At 54.2% G+C, this 24,863-nt stretch overlaps 1 protein-coding gene and 1 pseudogene across 1 annotated transcript; one reads left to right on the plus strand and one right to left on the minus strand.

The window, feature by feature from the left end:
• Window positions 1-1,280: 1,280 nt before the first annotated feature.
• On the minus strand, window positions 1,281-8,288 carry LOC136570587 (serine/threonine-protein kinase PAK 3-like). Its single transcript, XM_066571049.1, has 10 exons — window positions 8,230-8,288; window positions 7,186-7,823; window positions 6,881-6,944; window positions 6,001-6,049; window positions 4,852-4,961; window positions 3,977-4,094; window positions 3,484-3,583; window positions 2,862-3,058; window positions 1,817-1,954; window positions 1,281-1,370 (listed from the first exon to the last, which is right to left on the minus strand). Exons 1-10 carry the CDS (start codon window positions 8,286-8,288, stop codon window positions 1,281-1,283), a joined length of 1,563 nt encoding a protein of 520 aa, XP_066427146.1.
• Window positions 8,289-10,085: 1,797 nt separating this feature from the next.
• Window positions 10,086-24,863, plus strand: part of LOC136570588 (zinc finger protein 850-like) — an 82,257-nt pseudogene continuing 67,479 nt past the window's right edge.

Raw genomic sequence — 24,863 nt, forward strand, 5'->3', positions numbered from 1 at the left:
TTTAATAAGGAATAATAAGGGACAAATCAGTAACAGCGCTGGGTGTTGGCAATGGCCAGAGGCACACTGGTTAACCACAGCAACTCTTCTTGTCTAGCTTCTCCATTGTATTGTTCAAATACATATTCATAATGATTATACATATTCAAACTTTTCCTGGAACTCATTTACATGTTCTAGGAATTCTTTAGGTTGGTTTGACCCCCAACTCGCCTTTTTAGAGCACGTGAAGGAATCCTGGATTGCTGTTTTGAGGGTTGTGTGTCACTGCCTCACAAGGGCCCCTGTTCTGTGGTTTCAGCAGGTGACAGTTATTGACAGTGGAAGGGTCAGTGGCAGGGGCCTCATCACATCCCTTCCTTAGATGTTATCTGACCATGCAGAGGCTTTTAGCTATTTCCACAAGAACTTTAAATGAACATTAGCTCTTTCACAAATATCTCTGAGTTGTTATTGTCAGTTAGTTACAAAAATAAAAGCATTAGTTCTTATTTCACAATTACAGCTACTTCTACAAAAGTTAACATTCTAATGCACAACACATGGCATCCACTTTAATATTTTGCAAAAGCCAAAACTATAATGTATGTTTTTCACACTGTCCTCAAACTGAAATGTCATCCATAAATGATGTTCTGAGGATATGAGCTACACAGGGGCCAGGGCATTGGCCACAAAAAGCTGACAAATTGTACTATAGCAAAAGCAGTTAAAAGTGATTACAAACTGTACTATATCAAACTCGTTGTGATTAAGAATATTTTGCAGAAGTCAATACATAATAGCAAAAGCCAACACTACCTAGTTATTTATAACAAACCCAGGGCAGGTTTTTCCCTTGCATGGAGCACCTGGGCCTTCCCCAGGCCCCTTCTGCCCTCCTGCAGAGCCGGTGGCATTTTCCAGCACACACAGTTTGTAACCAAGAGCCGGGTGCAGCCGAGAAGGCTCCAAGCGCCTCCTTCCAGGCTGACTCTGCAGGTGCCGAGGCTGCTCTGGGCTCTGCCAGGGCTCTGCTGGGGCTCAGCTCTGGGCCAGGCTGGGCCCGCTCTCCCCTCACATTGCTCCGGGCAGCTGAGTCACGGCGGGAGAAGGAAGGGACACGTCAGGGGAGTTGAGGTTTAAGAGAGTTTTTATTCATAAAACTTTCATAACAAACAGGCTGTTCTAACTACCATAACTAACTAGCAATGCTAACTACCCTAACTAACTGCCAGTGCTAACTACCATGACTAACTAATTGTCCTAACTACTGTAAGAAGAAGCTGTCCTCAAGTGCTTTATCTGCTCTGCTGCTCCCTCAGTTGCTTTGCTGCAGTGATCAGAGGGGTCAGGCTGGAGAGAGGCTTGGCTGATGATAAAAACGGGTGCTGTCCAAAGCATAAAAAGGAAAGAAATGAACTGTTACTTTCCAGAGTCAAGTTCCTCACAGGCTCTGTTGCAACAGGACAAAGGGAAATGGTTTGAACATCGAGGGAAGCAGGCTCAGATTAGATCTAAGGAAGAATTTTTTAACCGGGAGAGTGGGGAAACACTGACAGAAGGTGCCCAGAGATGTGGGAGGTGCCTCCTGCCTGGAAACATCCAAGCTCAGGTGAGGCAGGGCTCTGAGCCCCCTGAGCTGCTTGAAGATGTCCCTGCTCGCTGTGGGGCACCAGGTCCAGATGAGCTCGAAAGGAGCCTGCCAGGCCACAGCAGGCGAGGATTCTGCTCGCTCTGCGCGTGGAACGCAGCGAGACTGGAGACTATCGGAGGGGGCCCCACAAGAAAACCCCTCCCTGGCGCTGCTGCTTCCCCTGCAGCCCTTGGCTCTCACCTGCAGCAGCTCCTGGGCAGCCCAGCGCCGCTCCTCGTCCGGCTCCAGGCTGCACTCGAGGAAGTCCCGCAGCAGAGCCGACAGGCGCCGGGGCTCCTGCAGCTGCGGGGTCCCGTTCTGCCGGATCAGAGCGCGAGCCTGCAGGGAAAGCAAACTCAGTGCTCTGCCAGCTTCCTTCACACCCACACGGGCTCACATCCACCCCGGGGCCTCAGCCCCAGCTCCAGGGGCACTTTCCTCCCTGCCAGAGATGCTGCTCAGAGCTCATTTTGCTATGCCAAGCAAAAAACCCAAACCCTGGGGCTGCCACAGCCACTGCAACATCCAAATGATCTCGCCTTGAGAGCCAGTTTCATTGGCTGGCTTTGTTAGTAGGAACCTCCATCAGAAATAGCCCATTTTGCTTCTCCAAATATGGACACCAGCTTTACAGGCCATTTTCCAGATTCACTGTGGTTTGCCTGTGTTATTTCAGAGGATTCTTCCATCAAGTGCATTTCTGCAGTGCCACTGACACTCAAGTAAATGCATTCCTGATGCCCCATCCCAGAAACTGCCAGGCAAGAAACAGGAGGTTTGTGATGCTGAAAGCTCAGGCTTGGTGACACAGAAAAAGTAGCTTGGACTAGGAAAGAAATATGTTAGACTATGGGGATGTTCAACCATCATCTTCATGTTTTCAACAAGTTTCCCAGTGAGAAGAATCAGGGGAGATCATCTTGCAAAACCTCTTTTAGAAACTCCTGCAGAAAACTTGTTGGGTTTGGGGCTGGGATTTGGGGATGGTGTGGGGTTTTCTTGCAAGATAACATTAGAGCTGATGCACTTGCTTCATATTTCCAGGTCATCCTCTCAGCTAGAAGAGCTGCAACAATGAAAAGCCCAAAGCAAATTGTTGCTGGAGACTGCAGAAAATTCGTCTGTGTGGAGGCACAAGTCCTCTGGGAATTCCCTTCCCATGTGCAGAAACCTCCAGCTGCTGCTCCCAGTGCAGGGTCCCCCTGTGCTCGCAGCCTCTGCAGCCCCTGGAGAATTTGCCTCTTACCATGGCCGCCGTTTCCCTGAAGTAAGGAGGTTCTCCTTCCACCATCTCGATGGTCACAATGCCAAAGGACCAGATGTCCACCTTGGGGCCATAAGGAGATCTGGTCACAACTTCTGGGGCCATCCAGTGAGCAGTGCCCACCATGGAGCTGCGCTGGTCCTGCTCAGGGCTGAGATGAGCGCAGAGGCCAAAATCAGCTGAGGACAGAAACAAACCCTGTCAAAGGCAGCTGCAATGAGGAAACCAAGCACAAAGATTCAATCTACTGCACGCTCAATCTGAGACTGCAGTAGTGAAGTCAGCTGGAAAAGTCCTTAGGGCTGTAGCCAAGGAAAGATGGAACTGGGTCCTTCAAGAAACCCTCAGCTTTCCTGCAGTGGCTTTTACTGATTCCCTTGGAGCTTTAGATTCCCACTGCTGCCCCTCTGGAAGGGCCATGGCCAGAACAAAGGCACTGCTGGCCCCCTGCTCCTCTCCTGAGCTCTCTGCAGGGGCAGCCGCTCTCAGCTGGCAGCAGGGGCCAGGCAGTGCCCCCAGCAGCCCTTGTGGGGCTCTGGCCCTCCCTGGGAAGCAGCCCCAGCCCCGCAGCCCGGGAGCGCCGTGCCTGGCCAGGAACACCCACCCAGCCTGACAGAGCCGTCCATGCCCAGGAGGATGTTGGAGCTCTTCAGATCCCTGTGGATCACCCGGTTGGAATGGAGGAAATCCAGGCCCTGCAGACACTGAGAGAGAACAAGAAACACTAGGGCAAAAACCAATGGCTGGAATATATCACACCAGAAAGGACAGCTCAGAATTCTGCCAGCAGCAGCTTTGCTGTGACAGGCCAGGAGTGCAGTGCACACAAGCTCCAGGCAAACGGTTCAAGGCAAAGCTGAGAACAGCAAATCAAATCCAAAGCACACAGAGAGTACCACAACAGCAGGAGAGAGAACAAGAACAGAGTAGAAGTGCAGTGATGCTGGAAGGCCATTCACTGCAGAGGCTCTTTCTTCTCCAGCTCATGAAAACAACACAGAAACAAAGCCCTGAGCATGGAGCCACTCCTGTTCTCACGCCCTGTTTGGAAGGACCATCGTGTCCCAGCCATGGGAGTGACAAGCAGGATCCCTCACCTCCCGACTGACAGCTGCCATCTCTCCTTCATCCATGCGCGTCTGTCTGACAACGTCCCGCAAAGTTCCTCCATCCATGTATTCCATCACCAGCCAGAGATCTCCATCCACAAGGAAGCTGGAAGAGGAAAACAATGGCATGGAGATGAAAGTGCAGAGCACAATTCTCCCATGGAAAAGCCTGGAGGGGAGTTTTGTTTCCAGGTCACTTGTCAGTGAGGACAGAATCAGATGGAGAGACATTCCTGCCAGGCTGCCCAGCCCTTGGAATCTGCACAGTCTAAAGGGGAAGGAGACACCTGTGAGAAAGGAGAGGCCTTAGATGGCAAGCAGGTGAAAAATGCAGTTTAGCAACAGCCCAGATCAATATGGAATCACAACACTTGGCCCCAGCTGGTTCAGCTTCTGAACTCATCAGTTCCACCATTCCCTCCAGAACAAGGCAACACAACTGCCAGGGTTATCCAGGGCAGGAGGTCATGCAGCACTTGGGACAAAAGCAGTCAGAAAACCTTTCAGAAAGTCCCTTCATAAACAGGCAAGGCCAGTGAAAAATGGGCAAATGAGGCATTTCTGGAAACAAGAACTTGGTCTTCCTGGCATCTGTAGCAATGGAAAAGGGCTGGGAAGAAGAAGCCAAGGGAAATAATTTCTGCTGTGGTTTATCAGCACTTGCTGAGAGACACAGCAAATGGGGTCAACTTGAAGGAAAAACCAAAGCAAAGCAACAAAAGCACATGGAGGGAGTGAACTGCCAGGCTGTTGCTTTGGGAAGATGTGGCTGGGTCAGGCATTTTCAAAACAGGCTACAGACTCCGGATGCCAGGAAAGGTTAACGCAGGGCCCGGGCTCGGGATCAGAGCTGAATCACTCACCTGTCCAAAGAGTTGACAATGTTGGGGTTCTTCTTGTCCTTCAGGAGCAGGATCTCATTCACAGCTTGTTCCCTGTTCTGCCCTCTGAGACTCATTTTCTTGATGGCCACCTGAAGGGACATTGCAGCCTTTAACTGGAGGAGTCTGTGGCAGGAGGCCACAGCAAACACGGAGTGAGTCTTTGTGGAGCGACGGAGCCGGGCTGTGCCAAACTGCCTTGGGATGGGACACAGAGCTCAGCAAGGGCCATTCCCACAGCCCATTGCTCTGCCAGCTGGGGGCTGCTTACAGGACACATGGCCAGAGACATTTGGCCTTGCAAGCTCTGCAGAAATGGTCCCTCAGCTGTCAGCCTCAAAGCTCTAACAACATTCTCTGCACCTACAGTCTTCTCAAATGGCCTCAACACTCCTACTATTATTATTCAAACCCATTTTGCAAGCAGGAGGTAATTCTGGTTCTGTGAAAACAGAGCAAAACAGCCAGGAACCCCTTAGCAATTCTATGGGATTTGGTCATGATTTCAGATCCAGCTGCTCTGTTTGGGATTGCACAAGAAAGCAGACACGCACACCCATTGCTCAGGTGATCCCTGTCACAGGCTGTCACTGACACCAGACCCAAACACAACTTCAGGGTTTAGGAGAGAGCTTTGCTCTGGACATCCATCTCCTCATTTCTCTCCCTCTCTCTCTGTGAACAGCTGAAGGAGGACTAAAACCCCAAATTGAGCTCAAGCAGGATCTCTGCCTAATTAGGCCTTGAGGTAGCCTTTGAAAATGAAAGGCAGGATGGACATAATAGTGTTATAGTTTAGCTAAGAATAGCTAGATAATGTTCCTATCTGAGGCTGGGATGAAGATAAATTGGGCCTCAGTCTCCAGCAGCTGATGCATTCACACTTTTAGATATGAAGGCCAAGCCAGCGTGTCCTGCTCTGACAGACACCGCTGCCCTCCTTGCATTCCTTTGGCGCTTCAGAAGGACCAAGTCTGTCCCAGCTGTGCTCTGCAGGCTGACACTGCTCTGCCTTCAGAGGAGCAGCCTGGGCAGGAAAGCTCTGCTGGCCCCCAAAGCTGCAGCCACAGCTCCCAGCAGAGGGGAAAGCCCTGGAGAGCTGCCAGGCGTGCTGGGCGTGTTGGCACTGACCTCTCCTCCAGTGGCCCTGTCGAGTCCTTTATAAACGGTTCCGAAAGCCCTGGAGACAAAACAGCAGAGAAGAAAGAAGCAGCGCTTTAGGCCCTGGCAGGGAAAGCCAGCCCAGACAGGAGATCTCTGCTGCCTGCAGCGTTCACAAACACCTGGGTGCATCGACCCTTCCAACAACAGCACAGCAGCCACCAGCCCTCTGCCATGCAAGGTGTGCAGGAGAAAACTGAGACCCAACACAAAGGAATTGGGCTGGAGAAAATCCCAAATGTCCACCCTGAATTGCTTTAGTTCAAAACCTGAGGTGAGAAATGGGTGTCTAAAGACCTGGAAAAGAATGCATTTCATCCTTTTCCATTTCCTGCCTAAGACCTGCAGGTTCCACAAGGGCCCTGCCATCAGGCAGGTGATGCTTTTTCCCCCCAAGTGCATCAGCTCTGTGTCTGTTACTGAATGGATGGGGTCTGCTACGTGTGCTAGAATAGAGCACTTATTAGTTCATCTCTGGTTTCTGTTTCTAAACCATTAGGTTGATAATCCTGACCAGTGGATAGTTTTTGAAGGAAAATATTTGAAAGAAATCTTCTTGAGAACTGTTTTCTGACAGTCACCACATGGTGAGTTGCTCTTTTAGGCAATCCAGTTCCAGGGACAGAAGATCTTCCAGGTCCTGCTCCTTGCTGCAGGCAGGACACTGCCAGCCTCAGGGGCCTTTGACGGCGCCTTCTGACCACAGTTATCAATTCTGATCAGGACTGAGAGACAGCAGGATGGTAGCCCAGTGTCTGAAGGTGCTTGGAGCTCTCCTGACTTCTCACCTGATCCTGCACCAGCACAACACCCGGCCCTGCTTGTGCAGCAGCAGCTGCCGTGCACTTACCCTTGGCCAATCTGCTCCACTTCCAGGTATTTCTCGGCAGGCTCCGCCTCGCTCACGGTGTTCCCTGAAAGAAACCACGTGGAAGACGCTCCCTCCCAGAGTGAGACCCCGCCTTGCAGCAGAGCCACAACCAGCCCCACTCCCTGGGGCCGTGAGCCCCTTGGTGTCAGCTGGGGAAGGACAATCAATGGCTCGGTGACATTCAGCTGCAGAGCAACACTGGGTGCAGCTGATGCCCAGACACACACACAGCACCTGCTCGGGCACCCAGGAACAGAGCAGACGTACTCAGCTGCATCAGGCACCACTCCCCTCTCCCCTCTGGCTGCCCGGCTGTGCTGCTGTCAGAATGTTCAGCCCAGGATCCCACAGCGGAGGGAGGTTCATTGTCCTCTTCCCAAGCAGAGGGAGCTTCTCCATCCTCTTCCCAAAATGCTGCAGCTTCTCCATCCTCTTCCCAAAACGCTGCAGCTTCTCCATCCTCTTCCCAACACGCTGGAGGTTCGCCATCCTCTTTCCAAGCCAGGGGATGTTTGCTGTCCACTTCCCATGCTGGGAGATGTTCACTCTCCTCTTCCCAAGCCACAGGATGTCCTCCATCCTCATCCCACACTGGGAGACATCCATTGTCCTCATCCCACTCCGTGGGAGCTTGGCCACTCTGGTCCCACACCAGGGGACATCCACCGTCCTCGTCCCAGGCCGGGAGATGTCCCCTGTCCTTGTCCCACCCCGCGGGAGCCTCGCCGTTGCATTCCCACCCCGCGGGATGTTCGCCCTTGTCTCCCAGAGCAGCGGGAAGTTCACTGTCATCTCCCGGCACTGAGGGAAGTTCACCATCGTCCCCCAGAGCAGCGGGAAGCTCACTGCTGTCTTCCTCCTCTTGGGCCTCCTCTTCGGAAGCAGAGGGAGCCCCAGGAGGTGCTGGTGCTGCTTCTGTGCCCTGTGGACAGACGGCAGCGTGAGGGACGGGAAGTTCTATCTCAGTTATCACCTTATTTATCCTCAGCTGCACATCCAGCTGCACTAAGCAGAAATGGGGTTTGGAGCTGTTCCAACTAAAAATGGGCTAAAGTCGACATTGCCACTTATTGTTGGGAATTCGATTTTCCACCATAGCTAAAGCCAGCAAGCAATCCTCTGCCTGCAAAACCAGACCTGCAGCTCTTCAAAAGCTCTTCAGCAGAAAATGAGAAAACTGATGGGAATTCCTTTGCTGCTGCTGCTGCTGCCGCAAAGACACTGACAGGAACTTTCCTTCAGCCTCCCAGGCTGGCCCTTGACTGCCACATGCCGAGCTCACAACTTGCTGCACAATTCCAAACACCAAAGGTTCCTTTCCCACTCACCGAAGGAGGAGCTGCTCGGAATCCAGACAGGAGGTGCCCTGCAATGGGAGAGGGAACATGAACCCGATGCTGTTAGGAGAAAAACTGCCAGTGCTGGGGAATGCCACGGAGCAAGGCAACCCCAAGAGAGCATTTTGCTTTCACTGCATCCCTCCAGGAGCCACAGTCCCTTCCCACAGCAAGCAAGAGAACAAGCACAAAACACTGGGCTGGGTCAGTTCTTGGCTGGAGCAGCAAAGGGAGGGAGTTCCAGGCTCTGCTGGCACAGACTCCCTGCTTGAGGGAACAGAACCCCCCAGGGCTCATTGCAGATGCTGTGCACGCCCCACTGGCTGCAGACACCCCCTTTTTCAGCTGCAGCTGCTGGCAGGAGCTCTCCCAAAGCAATGGTGTCTTCATGGCAATTTGGTTCCAAAGTCAACTCAGCTCCAGAGGAAGAACAGAAAGCACACAGCAAGCCCAAAGCCACAGATGCTGCACCGAGGGAAAACCTCAACTTACGTGCCAAGTGGGTTAAAAAATACCCCGAATAAGCCACAGAGTACAGAGTGCAAACTGCAGCAGCCACGTGCTGGATCATTTTGGCTGCGCTGCACACGCCTGCAGCCTGTAGCCCTGCAAGCACAGAAGGACAGGGCTGGGCTGGCTGCTGAGAATGCCTCGGGCAGGAGGATCCTCCGGCAGCGAGCCCAGAGCCACTCTGGGCACTGAGGCCTCCGTGTCCCACAGCAACGGGAACACCACGGCGACGTGGCGCTGTTCCTGTGACATCCCAGCAGCAGCTCACGCAGAAACCGCCTGGAAGGTTCTCCTGTGTCACAAAGGAGCACAAAGAACCCTCCCAGGGCACAGCCCATGGCCCAAAGGATGCAAGACGAACTCGGAAAATGCAGCAAACAAGGACACCCCATAGCCCAGCCTGAACACTGAGGAGAACAAGGACAGGACCAAAGCAAAGGAAACGTGACCTTTAGTCACTGATAGTTCTGACTAAAAGCAGCAAGCCTTGTTCCATCTGGGATCTTTGTTCTAGTTCTAAAAACAAGCAAGGTCCTCCACTCTAAATACACAGAAGGCAGGAACTGGGGACGAGGTGGGATTAGGAAGGAGGAGGAGGAGGAGGGAGAGGGGAAAAGGGGGAGCAGGAAGAGGAGGAGCAGGAGCAGGAACAGCAGGAACAGGAGGTTCCAGTGCCCCCTGTGGCCGCAGCCACGGGACCATCGCCCCCACCTCGTCTTGCAGCTCAGTGGGGAGGGGGAGCTCGTCCCAAATCTATCGGGGGGTCCCCGAGAGGGTTTTTTATTGGGGTGTGTTTGGAGCTCGCAGATTGTGGAATTGACCCCAAATATCATCTGGTGTCTCTGGGAGGTTTTGTTTTCTCTGTGTGTGTAGGTTTGGATCTTGCAGGAGCCCAAAGCTGAGCCCCTTGTGGGATATTTGGGGGCCCACGTGGCCATTGCCCAGTATGGGCAGGGGAGGACATTGGTCCTGGGGACCCCTGGGAGAGCAGAGGAGGGGAACCCCTGGGACCCCCAGAGTGGGGAGAGCAGAGAGGGGCAATCCCAGAGCTGGGGGACCCCGGCAGACTGGAAAGGGGGGGAGCCTGGAGAGGAGGGACCCCTGGGATCCCTGGGATCTCAAAGTAGAGCATCAGGGGAGAAGAGCCCCCATGGACCCCTAAAAGCCCCTGAATCATCCCTGAGCAGGACGCTGGAGAATGGAAAACCCCTGGAACCATTGGACCCCCATGATCCTAAGGAAAGGAAACCTCTGGAACCCCAAAAGTGGAGAGATCAGCAATAGGGAACTGCTGGGAGAGTTTTTTGGGGCTGAATCTTGACATTGTGGGGAATTTCATGGACAGAAGACTCCTGCTGACTTCTAGAGATGGACCTGGCCAGGAGGAGCCTCTACTCCAAGGCGCTCCCACCTTGGTTTCCCCAAACCAGGGTCTGTCATTCCCAAGCTGTGGCTGGACGGAGGAGGAGGAAAAGCCCCAGAGATTCCGCACGAGGAGGGGCTGCAAACCCAGCCCAGGGAGCTGCAGGGAGGAAAGAGCCCCCCTGAGCCAGGAAGGCGGCCGGAGATCCAGCCAGAGCTCAGAGCTGGTGGAGAAGCCTCATGGCAGGGAGAAGCCCCACAAGTGCTTGGAATGTGGGAAGGGTTTCAGCTACAGCTCCACCCTGATGGAACACCTGAACATCCACACTGGGGAGAGGCCCTGGGAGTGTGGGGAATGTGGGAAGAGCTTCAGTGGGACCTCCGACCTCAGCAAGCACCACAAGACCCACACTGGGGAATGGCCCTAGGAGTGCTTGGAATGTCAGAAGAGCTTCAAGTGGGATTCAGAGATCGTCACTCAGCAGCACTTCCACACCAGGGAGAGGCCCTGCGAGTGTCCCGAGTGTGGGAAGGGCTTCGTGCACTGCTGCAGCTCCATCCCCCATGGGAGGATCCGTGCTGGATGATCCCCAGTGACCCCCGTTGGGCAGAGCCCTGGTGACCCCTGTTCTGGGTGATCCGTGTTGGATAGGGGGAAGGTGCTGGAGAGATTTCTTTCCCTTCTCCTTGTGCTGCTGTGATTTGGTTGGTAATAAATTCCCTCCCTGTGTCCTGGCCAGGTCTGTTGTGCCCGTGCCGGATTTGCTGAGGGATCTCTCCCGGTCCTTGTACTGACCCACGTCATTGTCAAAGTGCATGAACAGTTGCCGGTTGTAGATGAACATTACCTGTCCCCTGTTCCTGTACCAATAAACCCAGTTTGCTGAGATCATACCCAGACCCATCCTGCCGACTTTGTCAGCTTTATAAAGCAGCCGTGAGCTCCGGGCTCCTGAGTGCCGGACGCTCCAAGGGCCTCGGCAGCGCCAGGATGCTCCAGAGTGGGACAGCCAGGCAGGGCAGGAGGAATCACTGACCCTTTCCCCTCCCTGCTGCTCCATCTCCCAGCCCAGCATCGCTGCAGGACAGCCTCACTGCCAACGACATCCTGCCAGGGATGGACTGGGGGGATCTCCTTCCCCTTCCCTCTGGCATGGAGGCAAATCCCATCTTCTCCTTGTCCACCCTCCTTCTTCTCCTCATTCTGTCCTACATCCATCGATGTTCCTTTCCCATCTCCTTCCTCCCTTGTTCCTGCCTTTTCCTTTTCCCTTCTCCCTGTCTCTTCCTCTCCTTGTCCTTCCTCCCTCACACACTGAGCTGCGGACAGAGACCAGGGAGAACAAATCCCTGCCACAGAACCTCGTGGAAGAGGCCATTTGGAACGGCTCCACCACACAGGAATCCAATGGGGAGGAAAAGCCCCAGAGATCCCACATGAGGAGGGGCTACCAACCCAGCCTGGGGAGCTGTGAGGAGGTAAAAGCCTCCCTGTGCCGGGAAGGGTGTGGGGAATGTGAGAAGAGCTTCGGGCAGAGCTCAGCCTATTCCTGGTGCCTCCAAAAACGGCGGTGCCAGATGCAGAGATCCCCCTGCAGATCCATGGGGATGCAGAGATCCCCCTGCAGATCCATGGGGATGCAGAGATCCCCCTGCAGATCCATGGGGATGCAGAGATCCCCCTGCAGCCCCCGGAGCAGCCACGCTGGAGCACGGGGATGCCTGAGAGGAGGCTGTGACCCCGTGGCCAGAGGGGCCCCGCTGGAGCAGCCTGTCCTGGCAGGACTGACCCCGGGGCACAGTGACCCACGCTGCAGCACTTGGAGGGGGGCTGTGCCCCGTGGGATGGACTCAGCTTGGAGAAGTTCCTGGAGAAGTCTCCGGTGGGAGAGAGCCCAGGGTGCAGCAGGGGAACGACTCCTGTCCCTGAGCAGAGGGAGAAGCCCCGGGGCATGAAGTGAGCACGGCCCCATTCCCTGTCTCCGGCACTGCCGGGGTAGGAGGTGCAGCTGGAAGGAGGGAGGCGTGGGGGAAGGCTGGATTTAAGGCTCTTCACTTACTTCTCATTATCCTGCTCTGAGTTTTTGGAGTTTTCTGTCAGAAATCTCTCCCCTCGCCCACTCATCCACAGGGCTGGGGCAGTTTTCCCTTTTTGGGGGAAATCAAAGCGATTCCTTGATGCTCCTAATTAAAGGTAGCAGTAGTGAGGCTCCGGGGCTTCCCGCTGACCGGAGCCACCGAAGCCGCAGTGCTTCGGCAAAGCCATGGCGGGAGGTGCGGAGAAGTTTGTTTGTGTTTTCAGCTCAATCCCCTCGGGCCCGGGCCCGGGCCCGTTCCAGGGCTGTTCCTCATCTCCGGCTCTGCCCTCACGCAGCCCGGGGGGCCCTGAGAGCGCGGGGCGAGGCTGTGCCGTGTGCAGAGCCCGCCCCTGGCTGCGATTGGCCGCGGGTGCCGTCAGTCGTGGTTCTGGCGCGCTGATTGGTGGGATCGGGGCGGGGCAGGGCCCCGGTGGCGGCCTGAGGGCGGCCGTGGCTCGGCAGCGGCGCCACTGGCGGAGCGTCTGTGCGGGCCCGGGAGCGGCGGCAGCGGCCGGAGCGCGGTGAGGCGGCGGCGGGGGAGCTGGGAGGCGGCCGCAGCGCAGGTGGGAGCCGCGCTGGGTTGTGCGGGGTCTCGGGGCTCGCTGCGGGTCTCGGGGGCGGCAGGGGGCTCAGGCGGGTTCGTTGTGCCGTGTCCGGCGCGTGTTGCCGCTGGCGTGAGGGCGCTGCGGGAGCGGCTGCCCGCGGTCTCCTTGCGGCCGCTGCCTCGGCAGGAGCCGCTGCCGGAGCAGCGCTGGCTCGGCCCGGTTCCTGTGGCTGGGACAGAGGCGGCTGCCCCGTGCCCGGGGCTGTGCGGGACATTCACGTGGCCGGAGGTTTCTGTGCCTAGAGGAGACAGAGGAGTCCTGTACAAGTGACTTTATTGCTGAGCAGAGGGAGAGGCCGTGGGGCATTTGCCGTGCGCTCGCTGCCATTGTTGTAGTTCGCAGTCTCCTTTTTATCCTCATTTTCCCGGCCTCATCGCCCTCTCCCTTTGCCCACTGGCTGCGGTACTTGGACGGTTCAGACCTCCCGATCCGCCAACTGCATGTCCTCGTTAATGTGCACCCCCACTTTTGTAGAACAGCCGATATTCCTGGCTCTGTTAAGTCTTTGTTCTTTTTCTCAAAGTTCATTAATTTAGAGGAATTTTGAGCAGCAGTCCGTGTCAGTTTCCTATTAGATCCAGATTCCTTCCCCTCTGGAGTTAATTAGCTCCACACTCCTGGATTTCCTTCTCAGCCTTTTCCAGACCAGGTGTCTCCAGCTGTGCCGGGGGCAGTGTCTGGGGTAGCTGTTGGTTGCTGTTTGCTGCTGGGCGTTGATGTTTTGTTGCTGGTCGTTATCTCTGTGGGTGTCTTTTGGGCTATTCCCAGTCTGTAGAGATGTTGAACTCATCTCTGTTGAGTGGTGTAACATCCTTTAAATAAAACCTTTAAAATTCCTTTCCCCAAGGCAGAGACAAACGAGCCTGAGAGAAATAAGATTTAAAAGAACCAAAATGGGTACATTTTGCAGCAATGCAGTCGCAGTCAGCCCAGAGTGTGGGTGTGAGTGAGCCCCAGAGTGGAATTGTGCCGTGGTGCTCCCCAGCAGCTGTGGCAGTGCAGGCCCAGCCAGCGCTGAAGCTGCAGCAGTGGCAGCAAGGCTTGGCCCAGTGGCTGGAGGTGCCAGAGGAGGGTGGCCAGGATTTCCGAGGGTTTGAGCAGAGGATCTGTGGGCAGGCCCAGGGGCTTGGCCCGCTGTGGAGCCCTGGCTGCTGCTGCGTTGCCTTCAGGGCAGGCTCAGTGGGGGCTCCCATGGTCCTGCTGCAGGCGGGAAGTGCAAATCTCCGGGGCTTCAGAGCCCCTGAGGCCAGGCTGAGGGGTCCCCCCGTGTTCAGCTGTGCTGGCGGCTGTTTCTGGCCTCAGGGACACTTGGCATGGGCCCCTTGGCCACCAGTGGTGCTGCTTTGCACTCCTTAGGCAGGAGCCGATGTCCTGGCTGGGTGTTGGCAACAGCAAAGTCCCAGGGCAAGCTCTGTGCCAGCCCAGCTTCCTGTGGGAGAATATACCTTGATCTCTGATCCAGTGCTTGCTGAAGCAGTCAGAATTGCTTTTGCCCCCCTGTTAGGTGCCATGGTGTCAGCAGAAGATATTGAAGCCTTCCTGCTCAGGGCATTTCAGTGCCAGGCTCTTACAAGCACCCAGAGCTCGGCGGGTTGAGCTGAGCATGGGGCGGTGACCTGCGCTTTGTCTGATTCCCCTTCCTTAATAACAGCCTATCTTGTAGCTCTTTTCCCTTCTGCTGCCCTTGCAGAGCCATCCACGAACACATTTTCTCCCTCAGTCCAGGGATTGTCCCATCAATCTCTCCCAGCCTGGGTCTGGAGCTCTGTCCCTTGAATGCAGTCCTGGGTTTCTTGCCAGCCCCTCTCCAGGCTGTTCAAACAGGAGCTGGGTTAAACCCTTGCCCTGTCCTCAGTTCTGAATCCTCCTGTGCCACTGAACAAGTTTCATACTGTAATAACCGAGCCCTGCTCATCCATTTAGAGGCTCTTTTGGTTGTCAGAGCTTTAACTTGATGCCAGACTTGAACTCTAGGAGATCCTCCTGTTGTCATCAGTTTTCAGGCCTCAGTTCCCATGTGAGCTGTGTCTGCACAATTCTGCAGACATTGAGTGTTTAACCCACTCTGGCCACTGGGTTAAACATTTTAACACAAGAATTCTTCAGCATGGCCCTGTTTAACATCCACCTATAATTAAAATTCTTTCTCCCTGTCTAGGAGGGCCAGGGCAGGAGCCTCAGTTAATCTGCTTTTTAACACTTGAAAATTCTGTGATTCCTCCTTGTGTCCATCCATCCAGTTTCTTGACTGGAGTGTTGTAGGGAGAGATCCCTGGCTCCAAAGCCCTGCCTTTAAGAGAGAGTCAGTAATAAGCTGTAAGCCCTTCCTTCCCTCTCTTGGAATAGGGTATTGATTTTAAATCAATACAAGCAACCTCTTGTCCTTGTTGCTTCAAAGTAATTTGGTGAGGCTCCATATCTAATTTTCCCTCTTTCCCTGGACTGTCCACATTTCTGGGTTCACTTCAGCATAGGCCTTGCCAGACATTTGACACATAAGTACAACATCATAAGCCTCTGTATCACCTTTTACAATATAAAAATCCAGCCACCAAATTCCTTCCCAGTAAATTGCAATCACAGTAGGAAGAAAAAGAAATTAATTTATTTCAAGCCTATCCCCTACATCTCCTAGTAGTGGTTGATGAAATCATACCTGCTCATCTTTCCCACTTATTCCCTTAATAATTAAACCATGCCTTTCCTATTTTGCCCATTAGGTCTAAGATTCAGAGTGGATTGAGAGGCCCCTGTGTCCATCAGGAGAGGCCTCCTCTCAATGCAGACCCACCCTGAATGTTCTCAAGTGCTCCAGTGTGGAGGGTCCCTGGTGTGATGGGAGCTGTGACAGCCCTGCCAATCCATGTCCATCAAGGGGTGGACTTGCTGGTCCTGAGGGTGCTGCTGTCTGTGCTTGCAGTGTCCTTGTGCCCTGCAGCTGGAGCCCTGATTCCTTGCCAGGGGCTGTTTGGGTGGGCTGTCCCCTGCCGAGGAGGGCAATGCCTCTGCCGGGTGCTTGTGGCCGAGCCCGTGCCCTGGGTGCTGGGGCCCCCTTGGGCCCTGGGGTTGATCCCTCAGGGGCTGTAGGAGCTCTGCCCTGGCCTTTGCCTTCAGCCTGGCCTTTTGCTGCTCCCTTCTTGCATTCACCTGCTGGGCCTTTGTGCCCAAGTGCTGCAGGGCCTTCTTGTGCCCCTCCTGCAGCCCCCCTCAGTGCCTGTGGGTGCTCATCCTCTGACAGCTGCTGAGCTTTCTGCAAAATCATTCGTTTCTGTGGTGATCCCAACAAAAGAAAAGAAAAGAAAATCTCAGTCCTTCCATGTATAATCCACATTTCCCAGGTGTTCCTTGCTCGTCGTCCCTGTGCTCAGGGTGCCCTCCCCAGCCCGTATCCCAGAGCCGCTCCCTGTCCTGCCGCAGTGTCCAAAGGCGCCCCCCGGCGGGCAGGGCCGGCAGCTCCACGGGGCCGGGCAGCGGCCGGGGCGTCCCGCAGCCTCCTGGGGGCCGGGGGCCACTGCCGGCCCTGCCCGGGGCTGGTGGGGTCAGGCAGCGCCCGGCGCTGAGCCCCGGCTGCCCCACAGCCCCGGCCCGGCCCCGCAGCTCCCCCCAGGCCCCCAGCCCGTGCTCCCGGTCCCGCACCTCTGCGCCCGGTGCTGCCGCTGCCCCCCACAGAGAAACCCCCTGAAACCCTGACCTCCTTGTTTTCCTCTCCTGGAAACCGGGGATACAAATGATCAGCCGGCAAATGTTGAGGATAAGACTCTGCTGAAAAACATCCAAATTCTGAGTATTTTTCTCTTCCTCCCCTTTTCTTTTTCTCACCACATAGATTCCTCCTGCTGCTTCCTGCCTTAACCATATTCCTGCACACTCCCCTTCACCCAGTCTCTTCCCAGCACACCAACACCATCCATCCCCTGTTGTCCAAATCCCTTCTCCACTTCTCTTATTGCCCCCCTGGGTGTCCAAGTCCTTAATTGCCTCTGAGGGAGTGTGCAATCTACCTCAACCTTCTCCCAAGGGACCCTTCAGAGATATTTTGGGATCATCATCCCTTTGGCACAGGACCCCTTCTTGGCTTTCCCTTTTCTGTCTCCATGGGTGCCCTGCCGTGCTCACTCCCCAAAGATCCCAGTGCACTCACTGATGAGATTTTCAGTGCTCTCTCCCTGCTGACTCTTCACAGCCCCCCCCCGATGTGTCACTCGTCTGTCTCCTGGTCACTCTCAGGTACCCAATCAGTCCTCGGTGCTGCCGCCCCCAAGGGGGCTGATCACCCAAACTGGGTGAGGCACCTTCAGCTGCACTCACTGCCCGCTGCCCCAGACGGTGGAAGGAATTCCAGACGAGTCCCAAGGTGTGTGGAAAAATTGACATCACCAGAGGATTCTGTCCACAAAGCAGACAGAGGAGTCCTGTAAAAGTAATTTCATTCCTAAAGAAAGGGAGAGGCCATGGGACATTTCCTACAGGGTCTCTCCAGTTGGTGGAGGACACAGCCTCCTGTTCATCCTAATTTTCCCAGCTGCATCTCCCTCTTCCTTTCCTCATTGGGTGGTGTACTTGAGAGGAAGAGACTTCCCAATCCACTTACTACATATCCCCTTGACATGCTCCCTACTTTTGTGTAGCAACCGATATTCATGGCTCTGTGAAGTCTTTGTTGTTCTTCTTCTCGAAGTTCATGAATGTGGCAGGACCTTGGCTGAGCAGCAGTCTGTGTCATCAGTCAACAACATTTTCTTAAACTGATGGCTTCTCCTGTCGCTTCCTTACGTACAAGTTCCTGGGTGTATCTCTCAGCAGATTCACAGCATCTGATTGTAAAGACACTTTCCTCTTCTTCCTTTCATGGGGATCCCGCGTTTGTGGGACATCCCCCCTGGAGCAGGGTGTCCCCGCCTTGCTGCAGCCCCAGCCCTCAGGCAGCGCTCAGCCAATCAGAGCACGCGGCTCTGATGACTCAGCAGTTGCCAGGCAGACCCGCAGCTCTCAGCGTTCCCCACCTGCGCCCAGCGCCCCCCTCGGCCCCAGCGCCCCCCTCGAGCGGAATTTGGGGAGGTGGGAGTGGGGCAGCGCCAAGGCCGGGCCCCCCCGCGCTGTCCTGGCGGGAGCGGCTGCAGTGGGGACCGAGTGCGGGCGGGAGCGGCCGGGAGCCCAGCGCTGCCCCAGCCCGACCTGCCCCAGCTCCATCCCTGCTCCTGCCGTGGGATGCTGTGGGTTTGGGGGCAAGAGGGAGCCGGCAGCGGGTGCTGGGCCTGGGGCAGGAGGAGAAGGGAAGGAGAAGCAGGGTTGAGGAACAAAATGGTGAAACCCTGGACGTGGGAGGAAAAGGTGGGATTGTGCAGGAGAAGGAGGAATAGCAGGAGGAAGAAGAATGTGAGGAAGAGCAGGAACAGAGGAGGAGGAGGAGGAGCAGAAAGAGGCGGCACCACACGGTTCTACTCCTCCCTGTATCTGCAGCCTCCCCCCCAGCCCCAGGAGCTTTGTCCGTATGCAGCAGGTGACCAGGGGAGGGGGAATCCATGATTTTCACAGAGGCCGAATCTTGGGGTTTCTGAGCTTTACTGGGCAAATGTTGGTGCTTTTGTTTTTTGTGAGGGCTGAATCTCTGTATTTTGAAGGAGGTTTTTGCTGAATATTGACGTTGGGGAAGTTTTTGATCTGCATCTTGATGTTTAGAGGATTTTTGTGCTGAATCATGGTATTTTGGAGGTTCTTTCAGACACAAGATGCCCAATGACTTTACCAGATGAACTTGGGCATGGAGGTTTTCCCAGTCCAAGCTGCTCTCCTCTTGATTTTTTCTGCAAACCAGGATTTTTAATTCTCAGGGTGTGGCCTGATGGAGGAGGAGGAAAAGCCCTGAATGTATGTCATGAAGAGGGGCTGCAAACCCTGCCCAGGGAGTTCTGGGGAGGAAAGAGCCCCCATGAGCCAGGAATGCATCCTGTGATCCAGCCAGAGCTTGGAGCTGGTGGAGAAACCTCATGGCAGGGAGAAGCCACACAGGTGCTTGGAATGTGGGAAATGTTTCAGCTGGAGCTCCAGCCTGAGGCAGCACCAGGTGATCCACACTGGGGAGAGGCCCTTTGAGTGTGGGGAATGTGGGAGGAGTTTCAGCCACAACTCCATCCTGATCCAACACCAGAGGATCCACACTGGGGAAAAGAAAAGCCCTTTGAGTGTGGGGAGTGTGGGAAGAGCTTCAGCCAGAAGGGCCACCTGACGGAACACCAGAAGATCCACACTGGGGAAAAGCCCTTTGAGTGTGGGGAGTGTGGGAGGAGCTTCAGAGGAAGCTCAGCCCTGATTCGGCACCAGGTCATCCACACGGGGGAACGGCCCTACACCTGCTTGGAATGTGGGAAGAGCTATGGGTGGAACTCTGACCTGAGAAAACACCAGCGCACCCACTCTGGGGAGAGGCCCTACGAGTGTCCTGAGTGTGGGAAGAGGTTTCACAGGAGCTCCGATCTCCTCAAACATGAGCGGATTCACACAGAGGAGAGGCCCTTCCGCTGCCCCGACTGTGGGAAGGGCTTTAAGGAAAACGCCAAACTCACCATCCACTGGCGCATCCACACTGGAGAGAGGCCCTACGAGTGTCCTGAGTGTGGGATGAGATTCTCACAGAGCTCTCACTTGACAGAACACCAACGGAGGCACCACTAAGGGAAGTCCTGTGAGTGCCCCACGTGAGGGAAGAGCTTTGTGCGCTGCTCCAGCTCTGTCCCCCATGAGACGATCTACATTGGATGATCCTCAGTGAGCGTTGTTGGGCAGAGCCCTGGTGATCCATGGTCCTGGTGATCCGTGTTGGGAAGACACCTGGCTTGGAGGCTCCACATCTTCCTGGTTCCCTGTGGGCAGCTAGATAAACCCAGCAGCAGGAACATCCATTGGGACACAGGCCTACAATGGGAATTCCTTGGGGAGGGCAGATTTGTTGACTTTCAACCCCATAAAATCTTTTGCATTCAATCCTATCTTCTGGTGACATCAGGGAGTACTGAATGGTGTTGAAGGTATGTTCAGGGTGGACTATATGATGTTTGTATCCCCAGTCTGTTCTGTTTATGCTGAATAATAAGTTTTGTACCTTTAAGACTTGTCCTGAGAGTGAAGAGGGAGAGAAGAAATGCGGTATTTGTTTTCAGAAACTGCACTCACTCCTCCACATTCCTGCTCCTGCACTGTGTTGTCTGCCATGGACAGACAGCGGGACAGAGCTCTCCTTTGCTTTTAGTTAGTTTTAGCTAACTGAGGTAAAGTAGTTCCCTACCGTGGATTGTTTTTCCCTTTTCTTTGGACCTGTTTAAACCTGCTGTGTCCTGAACACCAGAAGAGCACGGGCAGCTCACACCTGTGCCCCACCAGGCCGGGCCTGGGCCGCGGCATTTCCAGCACCAGAGGGACTGATAAGGGACTGAGTGAGCTGAGCTACAGCCCACAGAGGGACTTGGTGAGTTTGTCTCTCTTTTAGAGCAGCAAGAGGTTTTATTGTTTAATATTGTTTAGGTTTTATTGTGTAATAAACAGTTTTTTCCACTTTTCTTCAAAGAGGTATTTTATTTTTCCTGAACCAGTTGGGGGACACATGGACATGGAGGGGGACATAGCCATTCATGGGGATGTGGGTGGACACAGGCATGGATGGAGATGTGGGGAACAATGACAGGGATGGAAACATGGTGGGGAGACAGCCGTGGGTGAGGACATGGTGGGACATGGCCAGTGACATGTGGGGACATGGCCATGGCTGGTGCCATGGGGGGAACTTGCAGGGGATGTGGGGGATGCTGGGTTTGAGGGAGTTGAGGGTTCCTGGGAGGGATTTGGGGCTTGCTGAGGCCTTTGGGGACCCCAGGCCAAGTGGCTCTGGCTGTGCTGGGAGACCCTGGGGGAGGTTCTGGGGCAGCTGCTCAAGGACCCCCTGAACTGGAGCCCCAGCCGGGCATTGGGCTCCTGGAAGGGGATGAACATCTTTGTCCCCAGGAAGAAAATCCCAGCACCCCCAGGGTGTCAGGGGCAGCTGAGAAGCCACAACAGGAGGGGAAAGCCAGACAGAGCTGTCACACTCTTAAACTACACCCCAAAAGTCCCAAAACTGAGGGATTGCTCCCAGGAAAAAGCAGCCAGGAGATGCATGAATTGAGGGAAAGGGGGGATGTGACCCCCCAGACTGAGCAGGAGGGACCTGCATCCCGCAAAACCAAATAGGGACGAGAGGTGGAGCTGAAGGCACGATGGGAAAGGGGTGGGAGTGCAGGGAAAAAGAGGATTCAGAGTAGGAGAGGGATGGGATCCCCAGATTGAGTTGGGAGGGGTCCTTGGGTTGGGGGAACGATAGGAGAGGGGAGGGAAAGTTGGGGATGGGATAGAAAAAGGGTGGTTCCGTGGGGATCCCACTGTGTCCCCATCGCTTGATCCCTGGAGTGATTCCCTGGGGCTCTGGAGGGGAATGGATCTGCACTGGGTGGATTCCCAAGCCCCCTGCCCATCCCTGGGGGGCTCATGGGGCTTTCCCTCCACCCAAATGCTGCAGCCATGGGAGAGAGAAGGGTGTGAAAGGAGGATCTGGATTGGGCATGGAGGAGGAGCAATAGGAAGAGGAGGGAGAGAAGAAGCGGAGGATGGGCAAAGGAAGAGCAGGAAGAAGAATAGAAAGAGGAGGAGCCGCAGCAGAACCACGCTGTTTTCCCACTCGCCCGCTGAGTCTGCAGCTCCCCTGGCCCTGGCAGCACCTATCCCCCCAGATCTCACAGGTGAGTGGGGAGGGGGAACTCACCCCAAATCCATTGGAGGATCTCTGGGAGGGTTTGTTTCAGGGAAGGGGATGTTTGGATCTTGCAGGGCCCCAAGGGTGAGACACAGATGCCCCTTTGGAGAACTGTGGAAGGTTCCTGTGGCAAACTGTCTGTACTGGCTGGGGCAGTGGTACCAATTGGGGGGGACATTGGTATTGGGGCTCTGATTGGCATCAGAGTGGGGAGAGCAACGAAGGCCAATCCTGGAGCTGGGGGATCCTGTCAGCCTGGAGGGGTGGGGGAGGCTGGAGATGAGCAGGGTCTGGGCCCATCCAACTGTGAACAGGGCAGTTGCTTTTTGAGCTGGACTTGGGAAGCAGGACCAAGGGCCTCACCTGTTGTTTTTCCCCCAAGCCAGGATTTGTCAATCCCAATCTTTGTCTGGATGGAGCTGGAGGAGGCTGCGAGGAAAAGGAAGATGGCCTGGGACACTGAGGCAGGCAAGGAGGAAGTCACTGCCCCTTTCCCCCTCTCCTCTGTTTCATGTCTCAGCCCAACATTTCCTCTGGCTGCAGGACAACCCCGCTACCAATGCCATCCTGCCAAGGATGAACTGGGGGGATCTCCTTCCCCTTCCCTCTGGCACAGAGGCAAATCCCATCCTGTCCTTGTCCACAGCTCCTTCCCCTTCTCATTCTGTCCTTCTTCCTTCCTCATTCCTTCCTCTCCTTTTCTTTCCTTTCCTTCCCCAGGCACTGAGCTGCAGACGGAGACCAGGGAGAGCAAATCCCTGCTGCAGAACCTCATGGAAAAGGCCGTTTTGAGCAGCTCCATGGCATTGGAATCCAATGGGGAGGAAAAGCCCTGGAGATCCCACACAAGGAGGGGTTGCAAACCCAGCCCCGGCAGCTGTGAGGAGGAAAGATGCCCCCTGTGTCCAGAAGGCAGCCAGAGATTCATTCAGAACTCAGAGGTGGTGGAGACAACTCGTGGCTGGCAGAAACCCCACAAGTGCTTGGAATGTGGGAAGGGCTTCAGTCGGAGCTCTGGAGCTCAGATGTGATCTGGCTCCAGGTGATCCACATGGGGAAATGGCCCTACACGTGTGGGGAGTGTGGGAAGGGCTTTGGGTGGAGCTCCAACCTCATCAATCACTGCAAGATCCACACTGGGGAGAGAACCTATGAGTGTCCCGAGTGTAGGAAGTGGTTTCTGAGCAGCTCCAATCTCATCATAATGAGTCAAAGGATCAGCTGGAAATGTATTTACGATAATTGAAAACTGTGGATGAGTCAAGGGGCCAGCTGGGAGTATAACTGAGATAGTAGAAGATTACATATTTTAGTTAAGATTTTAAAATTAGTTAAGAAGGTATGTTAGCTAGCAAAAATCACATAGGTTAGTGAAAGAGTAACAAATCTATTAGAAAGTAAAGCTCGGAGTGACAGGGATAGATGTAGCAATTGTGGAGGAGCAGAGACCATAGAAATATCTTGCCTTAAGAATAATCAGTTTGGAGAGGCTTGGACCATGACCAGCAGATCAAAAAGTCCTGCAAACTCGCCATGGGTGAAGAGTTTACCATGAGGAAGAGAGCTTTCTTCTTCACATACGCCCACTCCCTTATTTCAAAATCCCACAGACCCAATTAAGGCAGCGCAATTGCGCAGACATATTAGGTATTCAGCTGATTATAATACAAAGTGGGCAGATAATGATTATGTATTATGCATCCTTAGAAACTGCTTGGATATGTAAAACCTTTTCTGTATAAATAGAGAGCAGGAGTCTGCAACTCCTTGCACATCCATTTGGAAATGATTCCTTATATGTCCAGAACTGCGATAAAATACCCTTCTTTTCAACTTTAATTAGTTGAAGAGTTGTCTGTCCGGGCTTCAGTACATCAGCAGATTCACACTGAGGAGAGGCCCTTCCACTGCCCCGACTGCGGGAAGGGCTTCAGGCACAACTCCACCCTCGTCACCCACAGGCACATCCACACTGGGGAGAGGCCCAATGAGTGTCCTGTGTGTGGGAAGAGATTCTCCAGAAGCTCTCACTTGGGCCAACACAAATGGAGGCACCATTAAGGGAAGCCCTGCCAGTGTCCCCCATCCCGGTGTCACCCCCTTTTTTCTGCCCTCAGAGCTCCTGAGCCAGTGGCAGCCGCAGCCCCTTCCCGTGGCCTTGCACCTGACTGGGACCTCCTGTGATTGCGCAGGGAGGATTGGGGCTGTGACTGAGCAGGGAGGGTGGGGGCCAGGGAACACTGGGTGCTGTGGGTCTGCCCAGCAACTGGTGAGTCATCAGAACTGCTCTCTCTGATTGGCTGATCCTTGTTCATTGCATTCTCTTGTTGCCTGTGGAGAGGCCTGGGAGTTGAGAGAAGGAATGGGACAGATCCCACCCTGAGCACTGCCACAGGGAGAACAGACCCAGCCTGGGCACAGGGAGTGAATTTATTTACAAACCAAATCACATCAGGACAAAGAGAAGGGAAAGGAATCTCTCCAACATCTTCCCCCCACCTAGGGGGGTTAATGATGATGGAGAGACGGGACATCTGAGTTTAGATCAGAAGCCAATTTTATTGAGTATGCCAGGGATTTATATGGGGTTTTACTTGTATGGTAGTTATATAGGGCTCCATTTTTTGTAACAATTTCCCATTGGTTACACATTCTTCAGGACATCAGGTCACCTGGTAACATTATCTTATCACTAAGTTTCACATCTTGTTTCTTGGTCCCCTCTTGCCCAGGGAGCCTTAATCTGTGTCTGTCCCTCCCACAGTTTCTGCTCAATCAGGCCTAAGATATCAGGCCCCTTCATCAGTTCCACTGTACTTTTTGTTTTATTCCCCATACCTCCCCCTATCCATTCAAACAAAAATACACTCTTAAGTGTCTTGTCTATTAATTTTTTCACACACTGTAAAATACAAGGAATAACCATAACAATACATAATACAATGCCTAATACATAGAAGCCTATTTAAACTAAATTTTTTATCCATCCACCAAGTCTCCAATCCCCCAGAAGTTTTCCTAGCCCTGTAAACCCTGATACCACTGGGTAATCTTAACCATTTTCCCAAGGGCATAAGTCTGTTAGAGGTTAAACGGGCGCTGGTGTGGTGGTGAGGTCCTGTTCACAAGGGTTCTCCGCCAATGTTGGTGTTCAAGGTGAATCTTCAGGTGATGCACTCAAAGATTCTTAAAAACGGCTTCACATTCTTTGCTGGAATCCACTCGGGACCATTCTCTGTGGAGACACAAGCAAAACCTCTACCCCAGGTGGCCTAAGGATAAGGCCCCAAT

The sequence above is a fragment of the Molothrus aeneus genome, unplaced genomic scaffold (assembly GCF_037042795.1).
Source record: "Molothrus aeneus isolate 106 unplaced genomic scaffold, BPBGC_Maene_1.0 scaffold_35, whole genome shotgun sequence".
Lineage (NCBI taxonomy): Eukaryota > Metazoa > Chordata > Aves > Passeriformes > Icteridae > Molothrus > Molothrus aeneus.

What these genes read in the sequence shown, in the direction of transcription:
- LOC136570587 (XM_066571049.1), bottom strand. Translation starts at nt 8,288, where the DNA reads ATGTTCCCTCTCCCATTGCAGGGCACCTCCTGTCTGGATTCCGAGCAG. An exon ending in TCAGGGAAACGGCGGCCATG is followed by an intron (nt 1,955 to 2,861) that starts GTAAGAGGCAAA and finishes CTTTCCCTGCAG; the next exon opens with GCTCGCGCTCTGATCCGGCA. An exon ending in CTGCCCAGGAGCTGCTGCAG is followed by an intron (nt 1,371 to 1,816) that starts GTGAGAGCCAAG and finishes TGCTTTGGACAG; the next exon opens with CACCCGTTTTTATCATCAGC.